This window comes from Dipodomys spectabilis, unplaced genomic scaffold (assembly GCF_019054845.1).
Source record: "Dipodomys spectabilis isolate Male_0828 unplaced genomic scaffold, ASM1905484v1 ptg000148l, whole genome shotgun sequence".
Lineage (NCBI taxonomy): Eukaryota > Metazoa > Chordata > Mammalia > Rodentia > Heteromyidae > Dipodomys > Dipodomys spectabilis.
Genome location: NW_024870825.1, coordinates 2,158,357 through 2,172,223, shown reverse-complemented (window position 1 = coordinate 2,172,223; position 13,867 = coordinate 2,158,357). Strand labels below are relative to the sequence as shown.

General features: G+C 52.9%; 1 protein-coding gene across 2 annotated transcripts in view; it reads left to right on the top strand.

Annotated features, from left to right (window-relative positions):
• Nucleotides 1–13,867, top strand: part of Vangl1 (VANGL planar cell polarity protein 1) — a 31,085-nt gene that overhangs the window by 7,901 nt on the left and 9,317 nt on the right. For both annotated transcript variants that reach the window (XM_042692303.1, XM_042692304.1), the window contains exons 3-4: nt 2,839–2,971; nt 8,877–9,484. In XM_042692303.1, the coding sequence (XP_042548237.1) occupies nt 2,839–2,971; nt 8,877–9,484 (741 nt within the window). The remainder of the gene's footprint in view (nt 1–2,838; nt 2,972–8,876; nt 9,485–13,867) is intronic.

The window sequence follows — 13,867 nt, the reverse complement described above, 5'->3', positions numbered from 1 at the left end:
CATGCTCTCAGACAGGTTGTCTTTTGGGGGATCCCTCGTAGAGGAACTTCGTGGCTTGAGCTGTCCCTTGAGGTTACAAGATCTCAAGCCACGGGAAGGGGCATGGCGGCCACACTAACTTAACAGCCCTGGAACCTGAAAGGCACTGGGTGGGTACTGGATGGTGTGTGTGTGTGTGTGTGTGTGTGTGTGTGTGTGTGTGTGTGTGTGTGTGTGTGTGTGTGTGTGTGCGCGTGTGCTTCCATGGCCGACACATTTCCCTCACTGTGCAGAAAGCTCCTGCATGCTGCAGTTCACCCTTTATCCCAAAGCACTGTGCATGGTAGTGCTTTGGGGGCCATGCAGACACCAGTGCTCTTAGGACCGAGCCTGTGTTGCACAGGGCAGGTGGGCAGGCCCCCGGGAAGGGTGCACTCAACCCTTCGCCACGTGCTGCTGTGGTGTGGGGTCTCGGGATCATTTCCCGGACCCCTGCATGGAGCTTAGGGGAGACGGGACTCCCAGTGTCCCCTGATAGGTGCTTGTGGGGACTCTCTCCACCTCAGTCTGCTCCTTGCGCCTGCAAGTCTAGCCAGGCACCAGAAGCACCCACTCAGGGGTTGTGGGTTCTGGGGTTACAAAAGCCTTCTCGGGTTGTCAGATGCAAGGTTGTGGTCTGCCTCCTTGAGGTGTCCTGCAGGACAGTTGTGGAACATCTGGGTGGTTGTGGGCCCTTCGGGAGCCTGGCTGGGTGGTGGGGCAGGCGGCTCCAACCGCCTCTGTCCTGGAGGCAACACTGGGAAAGGACTTTGACTTCCGGTGGAATGTATGCTGGTGCTGGGGAATGGCGGGGTGAGTGGGCAGGACGGTGGCCTGGCTGTGGATCAGGACACCTGGGGGAAATGGAAATGAGCGAGGTAAGAGAGGGGCTGTCTGGCGGCCATGGGGCCTTCATCTGGACAATCAGGTCTAACTTGCCGTGAAGACGGAGCCAGCAGGAGGCTTGGCAGCCGAGCCTGTGGCCTGTGCTGGCTCTAGCAGTTCCACAGGTGCGAAGTGGGATAGGAAATGTACTCTGTAAAGTCTCTCGTGGGGGAGGGGTGGGTGGGAGCTGAGCATTTGCCCAACGTACTTAAGGCCCTGGGGTCCACCTAAACCCCCGAAGTCTTCAAAGAGACTGAGCAGATGCACCAGTGGCAACAGACTTGAATTCAGAGCCTCTCTTGCCACTTAGCACAGCTTGGGAAGTCACACAACCTCTGCGCCTCAGTTTCCTCATCTGGAAAGTGGGGACAATAAGACTGGCCTCCTATGGCCACTGTGAGGAACGAATGAAGCTAGTAAAACTCTCATATTAAGTACTGGTAAAGTGCTAAGTACTGATCAGGTACTGAATAATAGTACGGTACTTAGTACTTGGTAAGTGTACCAAAAATTGGGGAAAGGGAAGGTATGGTGGGCGTTGTAAGTCACAGTTCTGTCCAGTTGTAAGTCACAGCTCTGTTCAGTTGCTGGGTTAGAACAAACACCAGACTTGAGCAGAGCACATCTGTTTCTCAGCATGTGGAAGGGATTGCTGGTCACTGAGTGCCTCACGGCACCCAGGGGGGCCTTGGCTCTCCGGGGGACCATCCAGTGTCTGTCAGGGCTGGTGCCAGGCAGATACCTGCTCAGCAGCAGGTGGATGGGAGATACGTGTGGAAATCTGGGGTCCACAGTACTGATGGCTCTACTTATAGTGCGTATGCGTGCATGCTTGTGTAAGTGTGTGCACGTGCGAACATGCATGCTAGTACTGGAACTTGAACTCAGGGTCTGGATGCTCTTCTCTAGTATTTTCTGCTCAAAGTTGGTGTTCTACGACTTGAGCCACACCTCCACTTCTGGCCATTTGCTGGTCTCTTGGATTTGTCTGCCTAGGTAGCTCTGAGCCACACTCCTCAGATCTCAGCCTCCTGAGTAGCTAGGATGTGAGTCAGCAGGAGATATGACTGTTTATAAAGCATGGTGCCCTTTGTCTCTGTGGAGGCCCTGGGTTGAAGGAAGGCAGTGTGGTTGATGTCACGAAGCTAGCCTGGCCCGTGCAGGCTGGGGCCCAGGGAACTCAGGGCCTCTGGCCTCTGCTGCTTTCCTAGGGCTCAAGGGTTTGCCACTGGCTACTGGGGATTGGGGAGCTGGGTCTTCCCATAGGGTCCTCTTGTCTGGACTGTATATGAGCCCGCGTGGGCTGGGCCTCCAGGATGGGTGGCCCTTGTTTCCCACAGACCACCCAGAGAGTTCACCTGGAGTACAGATACACACACACTCCTCACACCCCTGTGTCATTTGTCCCCGCTTGCTTTGTTTCTGTGGGAGCCTCCAAGTTCAGCCAGGACCTAGAGGAATGGCTTTTCATTTTGAACTCTTGAGAATGAAAATGATTCTCCCTCCTGGTTTAGAATTTCCTTTTTCTTTTCTTGTCCAAAAGTGTAGGGTGACAGAGTGTCCCAGATTTTTTTTTTTTTTGGCTAGACCAAAGGACATATTATGCAGTGTTGACCCAATAAAAAAAATTCAGTAGAAAATTAATTTAGGTGAGCTAGTGATATACCCTAGATATAGAAAGTCTAAAGTTTCCATTTTAAACTCAGAAAAAAAAACGTGATCTCTCCTGTAGAGGAGGAGGAGGAAGGACAGGTCGGGGAAAGTGGAAAGAAAGTGCTAATGAGAGAATGAAGACAGCCGGCTGCAGGGTTGGAGATGAATAGCCCTGCTGTGTGCAGAGGTTTCCCAGATTCCAAACAAAAATTAGCAATACTTTTTGGTAAACCAGAGAATTCATTAACGTAGCATAATATGACAGACATTGTTTTCTTTCAGAGAAAGAACTAGAGAGAGACACAAATCACACAGAAATAAAGATGGTAGAGGGTCGGAAAAATCCGTCACCATTCAAGCGCCGCCTGGAGAGTCCCTGTTGGCAAACGACTCTACGCAGACCGAGGAAGTGCAGGTGAGGACGGAGATGGACTGTGGGCACACCACCAGGGGCAGGCATCCGCTCTGCTGATGGTTTCCTCCATCTTGTCGTGATAGGCTTTCTTGGGTTTTTAAGCTTTATGTTCCTGGCACGTCAGTTAGCGTATCTGTGCCCCTGTGGTTGCTCATGGGTCTAAGGACAGCCTGGGTGTCATCTGGGAGCTTCGGCTCCTTGGAAGTAGGATTGCTTTGAGTCATTTGAAAGCAGAGCAAGGAAGGGAAAGTTGCAACCTGGTGACTGGTCCCTGGTCTCTGGAGACCCAATCCTAAAAGGACACTCTTAAAGAAGAAGGAGAGAAACTCCCTTTCCAGAAGGCGTGGGGAGTATCAGGAAGGAGAGAGAAGTTAGCCCGGCATGGTGGCTCACATCTGTAATCTAAGTTACTCAGGAAACTGAGATATGGGGATAGAGGTTCCGGGCCATCTCCAGCAGGAAAGTCTGTGACACTCTTATCTCTAGTTAACCAGCAAGAAGCTGAAAGTGGGGCTTAGCTCAAGTGGTAAAGTACTAGTCTTGAGCAAAAAAGTTAAAAGACAGCACCCAGGCCCTGAGTTCAAACCCCAGTACTGGCACCAAAAAAGAAAAATTGGGTGGTAGAATTTTAGGTATAATGACCCAATTTGAAAATGTTGGCAGTTTTGTTTTTTTTTTTTTTTAAATATTACGCAAGTTCTTCTCCGGGTCCCAATTGTCTGGCAGCTCCCTCGATTTAAATAAACATCTGTGCTGTACTGAGAGGCATGTTTACATATCCTAGCATTCTCCTGAACCGCACACATGCCCAGCCTTGCCCCCAGAACAAAGCGTGCCTGTGCAGCGTGAACATACAGGGAGACAGATAAGCCACTATCAGTGTGTTACAGCACACAGGTGGGCACAGACCACAAAGGCAGACAGAACACAGTGCCTCAGAGCACTAGAGTGCTCTGTTTTACTGTTTGCTTTAGCTCTAGAAGAGTGGGTGGGTGGGTGGATGGATAATGGGTAGATAGATGGATTGATTGACGGATGGATGGATGGAGGAAGGACAGATTGATAATGGAGGGAGGATAGATGGAGGATGGATAGATGAATGGATGATGATGGAGGATAGATTGATGGATGAGGGTAGATGAATGGATGGAGGATGGATGGATGGATGGATGGATGACAGATAGATGGATGGATGGAGAATGGATGAAGGATGGATGGATGGATGAGGGATGGATGGATGGAGGATTGAGGATGAATGGATAGATGATGGAGGATGGATGAGGGGTAGAAGGATAGATGGAGGATGGATGGATGGGTGAGGGATAGATGGAGAATGGATGGATGGATGAGGGATGGATGGATGGAGGATTGAGGATGAATGGATAGATGATGGAGGATGGATGAGGGGTAGAAGGATAGATGGAGGATGGATGGATGGGTGAGGGATAGATGGAGAATGGATGGATGGATGAGGAATGGATGGGGGATGGATAGATGGATAGATGATGGAGGAAGAACAAGTGGATGATGGAGGGAGGATAGATGGAGGATGGATGGATAGATGGATGAGGGGTGGATGGATGGATGGATGGATGAGGGATAGATGGAGGATGGATGGATGGATGGATGAGGGATAGATGGAGGATGGATGGATGGATGGATGGATGAGGGATAGATGGAGGATGGATGGATGGATGGATGAGGGATAGATGGAGGATGGATGGATGGATGGATGAGGTATTTGGGTGGATGGAGGATGGATGGATGAGAGGTAGATGGATGGGTGAGGGGTAGATGGATGGATGGATGAGGGGGTAGAAGGATAGATGGAGGATGGATGGATGAGAGATGGATGGATGGAGGATGGATAGATAGATGAGGGGTAGATGGATGGATAGGTGAGGGATAGATGGATGGATGGAGAGGGAGGGAGGGAGGGAGGGATGGATGGAGGATGGATGGATAGATGAGGGGTAGATGGATGGATGGAGAGGGAGGGAGGGAGGGATGGATGGAGGATGGATGGATAGATGAGGGATAGATGGATGGATGGATGGTTGAGGGATGGAGGATGGATGGATGGATGAGGGATGGAGGATAGATGGATGGATTGATGGAGGATGGATGGATGGATGGATGGATGAGGGATGGATGGATGATCCAGGAAGGACAAATGGATGATGGAGGGAGGATAGATGGAGGGTTGATGATGGAGGATGGATGGATGGATGGATGAGGGGTAGATGGATGGATGGATGGATGGATGAGAGGTAGATGGATGGATGGAGGAAGGAGGACAGATGGGTGGATGATGGAGGAAGGATAGATGGAGGACAGAGGGGTCAGTCATGGGATGGACTAACCCTTCAGTGCCTCAGATCCCTCATAAACAGGTCAGGGGTGCTGGTGACTCTCCAGGAAAGCATCTCTTGCTACATTGGGTTCTCACCGAAGGGGTATCAAGAGGTCTATGTTCTGGTAGCTGTGTTACACAGGGCAGGCATAGCCTTTGGAGACTTCCAGTTTCTTCACTGAAAGTCTAAGGACTGGGCTGGGAAGGTGGCTCAGTGGTAGAGTGGTTCCTAGCATGTGTGAAGCCCTGAGTTTCATTCCTCAACACCACATACACAGAAAAAGCCAGAAGTGGTGCTGTGGTTCAAGTGGTTGAACACTAGCCTTGAGCCAAAGAAGCCCAAGGATAGCACCCAAGACCCAAGTTCAAGCTCCAGGACTGGCAAAAAAGGAGAAAAAAGGAAGTCTAAGGACTGGATTAGAGCTCAGATCCTTTTTATGCTGAAGGAGCTTGAGCTTTCTACACATACTTTTTTTTTTTAAACAAGAGGTATGTATAATTTCTTCAAATGGACAACGGATTTAGTGAGCAACTCTTTGGCAGGAAACAGAATGATGGAACCAGGCATGGGAGACTGACCCTGTAACACTAGCTACTTAGGAGGCTGAGATCTGAGGATCTCAATAAGAAGCCAGCCTGAGCAGGAAAGTCCATGAGCCTCTTAACTACATTTTTTGCCTTGAGCAAAAAAGCCAAGTGAGATGGAGAGACCCAGAGTTAAAGCCCCGGTACTGGTGGGGGGGGGGGGGGGGGGGGAGAGCAACAAACAGCGCTGTGGTAAGCACAGACCGTGAGAGCCTGTGAGTCACTCTAGCGTTGACTATCTCCTGACTAGCAGGCTGGGCACCAACAGAGTCTCTAGGAAGCCTGTTACAAGTAAATTATTATTATTTTTTGTCATTTGTAACCTCACCTTACATTAACAAGTTGTGCATCATTGAATTTGCAGCTCTTGCTAATGTACTGATGTGGGGTTTTTTCCCTTCTTTTAAAAAATGACCTAAATCTACAAGAAATACAACAGATCTTAAGTATACATGTTAGGAGGTTTTTTTTGGAGTTTTTTGGTTGGTCTGGGGCTGGGCACTGTCCCTCAGCTCTTCAGCTCAAGGCAAATGCTCTACCACTTGAGCCACAGCGTCACTTCCTGTTTTCTGCTGGTTTATTGGAGATAAGAATCTCACGGACTTTCCTGCCCGAGCTGGCTTTGAACCGTGATTCTCAGATCTCAGCCTCCTGAGTAGCTAGGATGACAGGCATGAGCCACTGGCGCCTGGAGTTTTAACGGATGAACACACCATGTAACCTAAACTCCAGAAAGTTCTCGGGGTCTTCCTGCTCATTCCATCGCTCCTCTGCACTGCTACAGGGCACTTGGCATGCTGCCTTTTCTGCCTCTGTGTCAGAACTCGCCATAACTAGAATCCTGTGATTTCTTTTTCCCCATTCAGCAGGACTTTGGCCTTTATCTGTGTTCCTGTGTGTTTCAGGAGTTCATTTTTTAACATTTTTGCTGAGGGATGTTGAAGGGAATTTACCCCAGTTTGGTTCCCATCATGGTGGTGGCTGGCTTGCCTTTTCCCATGTTGGTAGCTGTGAGTGAAATGGTTCTAGAAGCTCTGGGACCAATGTTACGTGTACATGTGCTTTCATTAGTTTGGGGCAAAACCTGGGAGCTGAATTTCTCGGCCATCAGTGCATATTTAAATTTCTGTGAAACTGTCAGGAGAGTTTTTCAGAGATTGTGTTTCCTCATAGATGTCACCTAGCCATGTCTGAGAGCTCTGGTGGCTGATGCCTGCTGTCTGTGGTGTGTGTGTGTGTGTGTGTGTGTGTGTGTGTGTGTGTGTGTGTACGTGTGTGCACGCGTGTGCACGTACACATGTGCCAATCCTGGTGCTTGAACTAAAGGCCTTGAACTCTCAATTGGCTTTTTTACTCAAAGCTGATGCTTTACCACTTCAGCCATGCCTCCACTCCTGAATTTTTGGTGGTTGATTGGAGATAAGATCTTACAAGATCTCAGCCTCCTGAGTAGCTAGGATTACAGCTATGGCGTGAGCCATTGGCACCTGGCTATCTCAAGTAATTTCTCTTATGGTATGTGATACTTTTTTTTCTTTTTCTTTTGGGTCCAGTCGTGGGGCCTGAACTTGGCCTGGGCAGTCTCCCTCAGCTCTTCAGCTCAAGGCAAGCACTCTACCACTTGAGCCACAGTGCCACTTCTGGCTTTTTTTTTCTGCTTATGTGGTGCTGAGGAATCGAACCCAGGGCCTCATGCATGCAAGGCAAGCACTCTACCACTGAGCCACCTTCCCAGCCCCTGTGATACTTTTCAAGACGAAGGTCTGGGTATTTATCTGCTGAGAACTTTTCCACATGTTGTCCCTTTACTACAGCCTACATTTTCATAGATAATGTGGGTAAAATTACCAGATTTGAGGTTTTTCAGTTATGAGAGACCTGTCTTGCTGACTTGGCTGTGGAACTTGATTTTCCATAGTTGATGGCCTTTTCCCCAGTCGGCAGCCGCCTCTGACTCTTTTCTTCTAAGTTCACTCTGATACACAAATCCCTGGGGTCCAAACTCTCTTTGGGCTCATGTGAGTTTGCAGTGCCTCCGCGCTTTGTTGTGCTGAGAGTCCCCATTCACATGGAAACAGCAAAACTGTTTGAAGTCTTAGCAGCTGAACCTTGTTTAATGAATGCCCTCATTGTTCCAACTACTCAAAAGTTGAAAAAAAGAGATGCCAGGCATCATTGGTGCTCATGCTTATAATCCCAACCACTCAGGAGGCTGAGATCCGAGGATCAGTGTTAGAAGCCAGCCTGGGCAGCAGAGTCCGTGAGACTCTTATATACAGTTGATCAAAAGCAGCTGGAAGTAGAGGCGTGGCTCAAAGTGGTAGAACGCTGAACTTGAGTTACAAAGCTCAGAGACAGCATCCAGGCCCTGAGTTCAAGCCCTAGTACCGGCACCAAAAAGAAAAGAGCAAGAGAATAAAACCGCATTATTTCCATACCCTTGGTGTTTAGTTTGTCTTGAAAGCATAGGTTTGGAAAGAAATTTTGAGCTGTTCTGAGGGATAGATTCCAGCATCTGCTCTGCTCGCTGAGTGGGCAATCCCACGGAGCGGAGCTGCTTATGAGGGGGGTGTCGAAGGCGGCGTGGAGGGTTGGACCTGGCGCTCGTGGGCGAGCGTGGACGTGGACAGGAACCCAAGTTCTTTCCCCCCTCTCCGCTCTGCCTGGCAGTGTCCTCCACGTCCACAGCTTGGAGCTGTCCCACTATACACCTGGGAGGGTCGCTCCGAGGTGGGGGGTGCGAGGGGGCGGTACTACAGGCGGGCTCTCCTGAGCTCATCCAGCAGTGGGGTTGTTTGCCACAGGGGGTGATGGTCAGTGAGACGCGAAGGCTGAGTGTTGCCTTCGTGTTTGAAGAGGCAAAGATGGAATGCATCTTGGGATCCCAGCGAAAACCTCCTAGGTTCAGTCTTTCTAAAGACCAGGTGGCCTGCTCAGGGCCCTCCTCACCGTCCTCCCTCCCTGCAGGATGACAACTGGGGTGAGACCACCACGGCCATCACAGGTACCTCGGAACACAGCATCTCCCAGGAGGACATCGCCCGCATCGGCAAGGACCTGGAGGACAGCGTGGGGCTGGACTGCCGGCGCCACCTCAGCCTGGCCCTGGCCGCCCTTCTAGGCCTGCTGGTCTTCCTCACGCCTGTAGCCTTCCTTCTGCTGCCGCCCGCGCTGTGGAGGGCAGAGCTGGAGCCCTGCGGCCCCATCTGTGAGGGGCTCTTCATCTCCATGGCCTTCAAGCTCCTCATCCTGCTTGTGGGCACCTGGGCACTGTTCTTCCGCCGGCCACGAGCCACCGTGCCCCGGCTCTTCGTCTTCCGCGCCCTGCTCCTGGTCCTAGTCTTCCTGTGCGTGGTCTCCTACTGGCTGTTCTTTGGGGTCCGCATCCTGGACCCGCGTGACCGGAGCTACCAGGGCATTGTGCAGTACGCAGTCTCCCTGGTGGACACGCTGCTCTTCATCCACTACCTGGCCATTGTCCTGCTGGAGCTGCGGCAGCTGCAGCCCGCGTTCACTCTGCAGGTGCTCCGCTCCTCTGACGGCGAGGCGCGCTTCTACAGCCTGGGCCACCTGAGGTACGGGGCGTCCTCGGGCAGACGGGGTCAACCAGTGACCCCCGCACGGCCGACACCACGGCACGCGGGAGCCAGCACTGCTGCTGCTGGAGGAGTGTGTGTGCGGACATGTGTACATGTGGGTATGTGTGCATGTACATGTGTGCATGCGTGTGTGTGTGCATCCGCCCATCACAGCACTCTGAACAAGATCAGGCAGGTGCTGACACTCAGCCACGTTCAGGTTTGGCTGCACCAAACCCGTTGGCATCCCCCAGTAGTGATACAGAAATGATGTGCATGGCACCGGTGGCTCATGCCTGTAATCCTAGCTACTCAGGAGGCTGAGATCTGAGGATCGCATTTCCAGCCTAGGCAGGAAAGTCCGTGAGATACTTAGTTCCAGTGAACCACCAAAAACCCAGAAGTGGAGATGTGGCTCAAGTGGTAGAGTGCCAGCCTTGAGAGACGCTAAAGGACGGTGTCAAAGCCCTGAGTTTAAGTCTCAGCATTAGCACACACGTACTTCTGAAATGGAACTTACAGACCCAGACACCCCTCTAATCCTAGCTTCTCAGGACGTTGAGATCTGAGGACCAAGCCTGGGCAGAAAAGTCCATGAGACTCTGAATTCTAAATAGCTAGCAAAAAATACCAGAAATGGAGTTTTGGCTCAAGTGGTGGAGTGCCAGCCTTGAGTGAAAAAGCTCAGGGCTGGTGCCTAGGCCCTGAGTTGAAGCCCCAGTATTGGCACCACAAGAATAAAATAGAATAAACAGAAATGGAGCTGTTCATCAGGGCTAGTGCCCAGGGACCAGCCAGGCTGCAGGGCTGGGTTGGGTTTGGCACCTACCCCGGCACAGCACTGGCCCAGTTACCTGCTGGTCTTTGGGATAAATCTGGTTCAAACTCAGCAGTAGCTGGGCCAGAAATTGAACTTCTAAGCCCTTTTGTGACACATAGGCACTGGCGGGAAGGGAGGGCAGGGTGGCAGGGAGCACCAGAGCAGTGGGGCCCAGACCCTCTGCTCCTCTTGCTGTATGCAGGCCCTGCTGCAGAGTGCCTGTTGAGCCCGGGGGCTTGGGGTGGGGAGTTCTCTTGTTCCTGCATCAGAGGTGGTTTTATTGACCGCACTGAGCTATTTTTGAGTGAAGGAGAGCATGCCCTCTCTCTGGTCTTAGAGAAAACAAGGTTCTCAAGATAGCACTCATAAAAGGCCCTTGCTGGGCTGCCATTGAGTGCGGGGCTTATTTGAAAGCTTGCAGGAGTGTGAAAGGTCACTGCTGCGGGAGTGAGGCACGGTGAATACACGGAGGTGCACCCGCCCACAAGGGTCATTGGGGATTGCACGTGGCCAGTCTTCATGGACCCCACCTGGGTCAGAGCCCAGGGCCCGCTCAGGGCTCAGGGCAGGGCTTCTGAACGTCTGCAGGCCTGGCCTCTGCACGGCCAGCGGCTCTCCTCACACCCCACTGGGCCCCACTTTAATGGTTGTTTGCTAATTTTTCCACTGTCTCACCAAAGATTAGTGGTGTGGGTGAAGTGAGGAGGGTGGCAGGGAGGGGTCTCCATGTCACCCAGGCCCGGCATAAGCTCCAAACGCTGGAATTGCAGGTGTGTAACAACTCAGGGCCTGGGCACTGTCCCCGAGCCTCTGTGCTCAAGACTAGCGCTCTACCACTTGAGCCACAGCGTCATTTCCAGCTTTTTCTGTGTATATGGTACTGAGGAATCGAACCCGGGGTTTCATGCATGTTAGGCAAGCACTCTACCACTGAGCCATATAACAAAGCCCCACAGAGAAAACTTTAACTGAACAATCACATTGTCTTACTTGTTTTTGGTTGGTGGGTCTTTATTAGGACCTAGGCGCTGTCCCTGAGCTTTTTCACTCAAGGCTGGTGCTCTGCCACTTGGGCCACACCTCTACTTCTGGCCTTTTGGTGGTTCATTGAAGATACAAGTCTTATAGACTTTCCTGCTCAGGCTGGCTTTGAACCGTGATCCTCCAATCTCAGTCTCCTGAGTAGCTGGCATTATGGGCATGTGCCACCAGTGCCTAGCTACAGTCTTCCTGTGTGCCAGGCACCTTCTCAGGGCTGCAGTCGCTACAGTCCTGCGGGTGGTAAGGAGACTGAGGCCTCATGTGTGAAGTGCACTGTGAAGGCACACGCTATTTGCCGTTTGTAATTGTGGGAGCCAGGCTTTGAGCCTTGAGCCAAAGATTATTCCAGAACAATCTTAACCACCCACCATTGCCCTTGAGTAGAGGGTTCACCTTCACGTTGTTGCTGTGGGAACACATGCATGAGCTCGCCAGCATGGCTTGAGTGCTCACTGTGCTCCAGGCTCACATGCTCCCGGAGCTCACTGTCCTCCCAGCTCACTGTGCTCCCGGGACTCACCGAGCTCCCAGAGCTGACTGTGCTCCTGGCTGACCGTGCTCCTGGCTCACTGTGCTCCAGGCTAAACCATGCTCCCGGAACTCACCATGCTCCCAGATCACCGTGCTCCCGGAACTCACCATGCTCCCAGATCACCGTGCTCCCAGAGCTGACTGTGCTCCTGGCTCACCATGCTCCTGGCTCACTGTGCTCCAGGCTAAACCATGCTCCCGGAACTCACCATGCTCCCAGATCACCGTGCTCCCGGAACTCACCTTGCTCCTGGAACTCACCGTGCTCCCAGAGCTGACTGTGCTCCTGGCTCACCGTGCTCCTGGCTCACTGTGCTCCAGGCTAAACCATGCTCCTGGCTCACCGTGCTCCCAGATCACCGTGCTCCCGGAACTCACCTTGCTCCTGGCTCACTGTGCTCCAGGCTAAACATGCTCCTGGCTCACCATGCTCCCAGATCACCGTGCTCCCGGAACTCACCATGCTCCCAGATCACCGTGCTCCCGGAACTCACCTTGCTCCTGGAACTCACCGTGCTCCTGGAACTCACCGTGCTCCCAGAGCTGACTGTGCTCCTGGCTCACCATGCTCCCAGAGCTGACTGCGCTCCTGGCTCACCGTGCTCCTGGCTCACTGTGCTCCAGGCTAAACCATGCTCCCGGAACTCACCATGCTCCCAGATCACCGTGCTCCCGGAACTCACCTTGCTCCTGGAACTCACCGTGCTCCCAGAGCTGACTATGCTCCAGGCTCACCGTGCTCCCAGAGCTGACTGTGCTCCTGGCTCACCGTGCTCCTGGCTCACTGTGCTCCAGGCTAAACGTGCTCCTGGCTCACCATGCTCCCAGAGCTGACTGCGCTCCTGGAACTCACCGTGCTCCCAGAGCTGACTGCGCTCCTGGCTCACTGTGCTCCTGGCTCACTGTGCTCTAGGCTAAATGTGCTCCAGGCTCACCATGCTCCCGGAACTCACCATGCTCCCAGATCACCGTGCTCCCGGAACTCACCATGCTCCCGGAACTCACCATGCTCCCAGAGCTGACTGTGCTCCTGGCTAACCGTGCTCCCAGGGCTGACTGTGCTCCTGGCTAAACATGCTCCTGGCTCACCGTGCTCCCAGGGCTGACTGTGCTCCTGGCTCACCGTGCTCCCAAGGCTGACTGTGCTCCTGGCTCACCGTGCTCCCAGAGCTGACTGTGCTCCTGGCTGACCGTGCTCCTGGCTCACTGTGCTCCAGGCTAAACCATGCTCCCGGAACTCACCATGCTCCCAGATCACCGTGCTCCCGGAACTCACCTTGCTCCTGGAACTCACCGTGCTCCCAGATCACCGTGCTCCCAGGGCTGACTGTGCTCCTGGCTCACCGTGCTCCCAGAGCTGACTGTGCTCCTGGCTGACCGTGCTCCTGGCTCACTGTGCTCCAGGCTAAACCATGCTCCCGGAACTCACCATGCTCCCAGATCACCGTGCTCCCGGAACTCACCGTGCTCCCAGATCACCGTGCTCCCGGAACTCACCGTGCTCCCACAGCTGACTGTGCTCCTGGCTCACCATGCTCCTGGCTCACTGTGCTCCAGGCTAAACGTGCTCCTGGCTCACCATGCTCCCAGAGCCCACTGTTCTCCTGGCTCACTGTGTGCCAGCTGCTGTGGTGTGCAGTCATGCCCACTGGACTCTCCTCTCAGAGCCCCAGCAGGCAGAACAGACGCCGGGCGCTCAGCGCTGGCTGTTCACCCGGTGGCTCGGCCTGGTTCTTGGGATCATAGCAGTAGATTTCAGACCTTTTCTTCTTGTCCCCACAGCCAGTATCATAACATAACCTCCAGTCCCGTTTCTCTCCATTCTGGTGTGGGTTGGTATGGCTGAGAGGTTCCTCTGAAGGCCTTGCCTGTCCTCGTGTGGCCGTGTGTCGCAGGAGTTCTCTCTCTCTGCCCAGCATCTTAGTTGTTGCTACAATAGTTGAATGGCAGCTGGGAGTCACCAGCAGGGAGCAGGTGCCTGTGGCTGG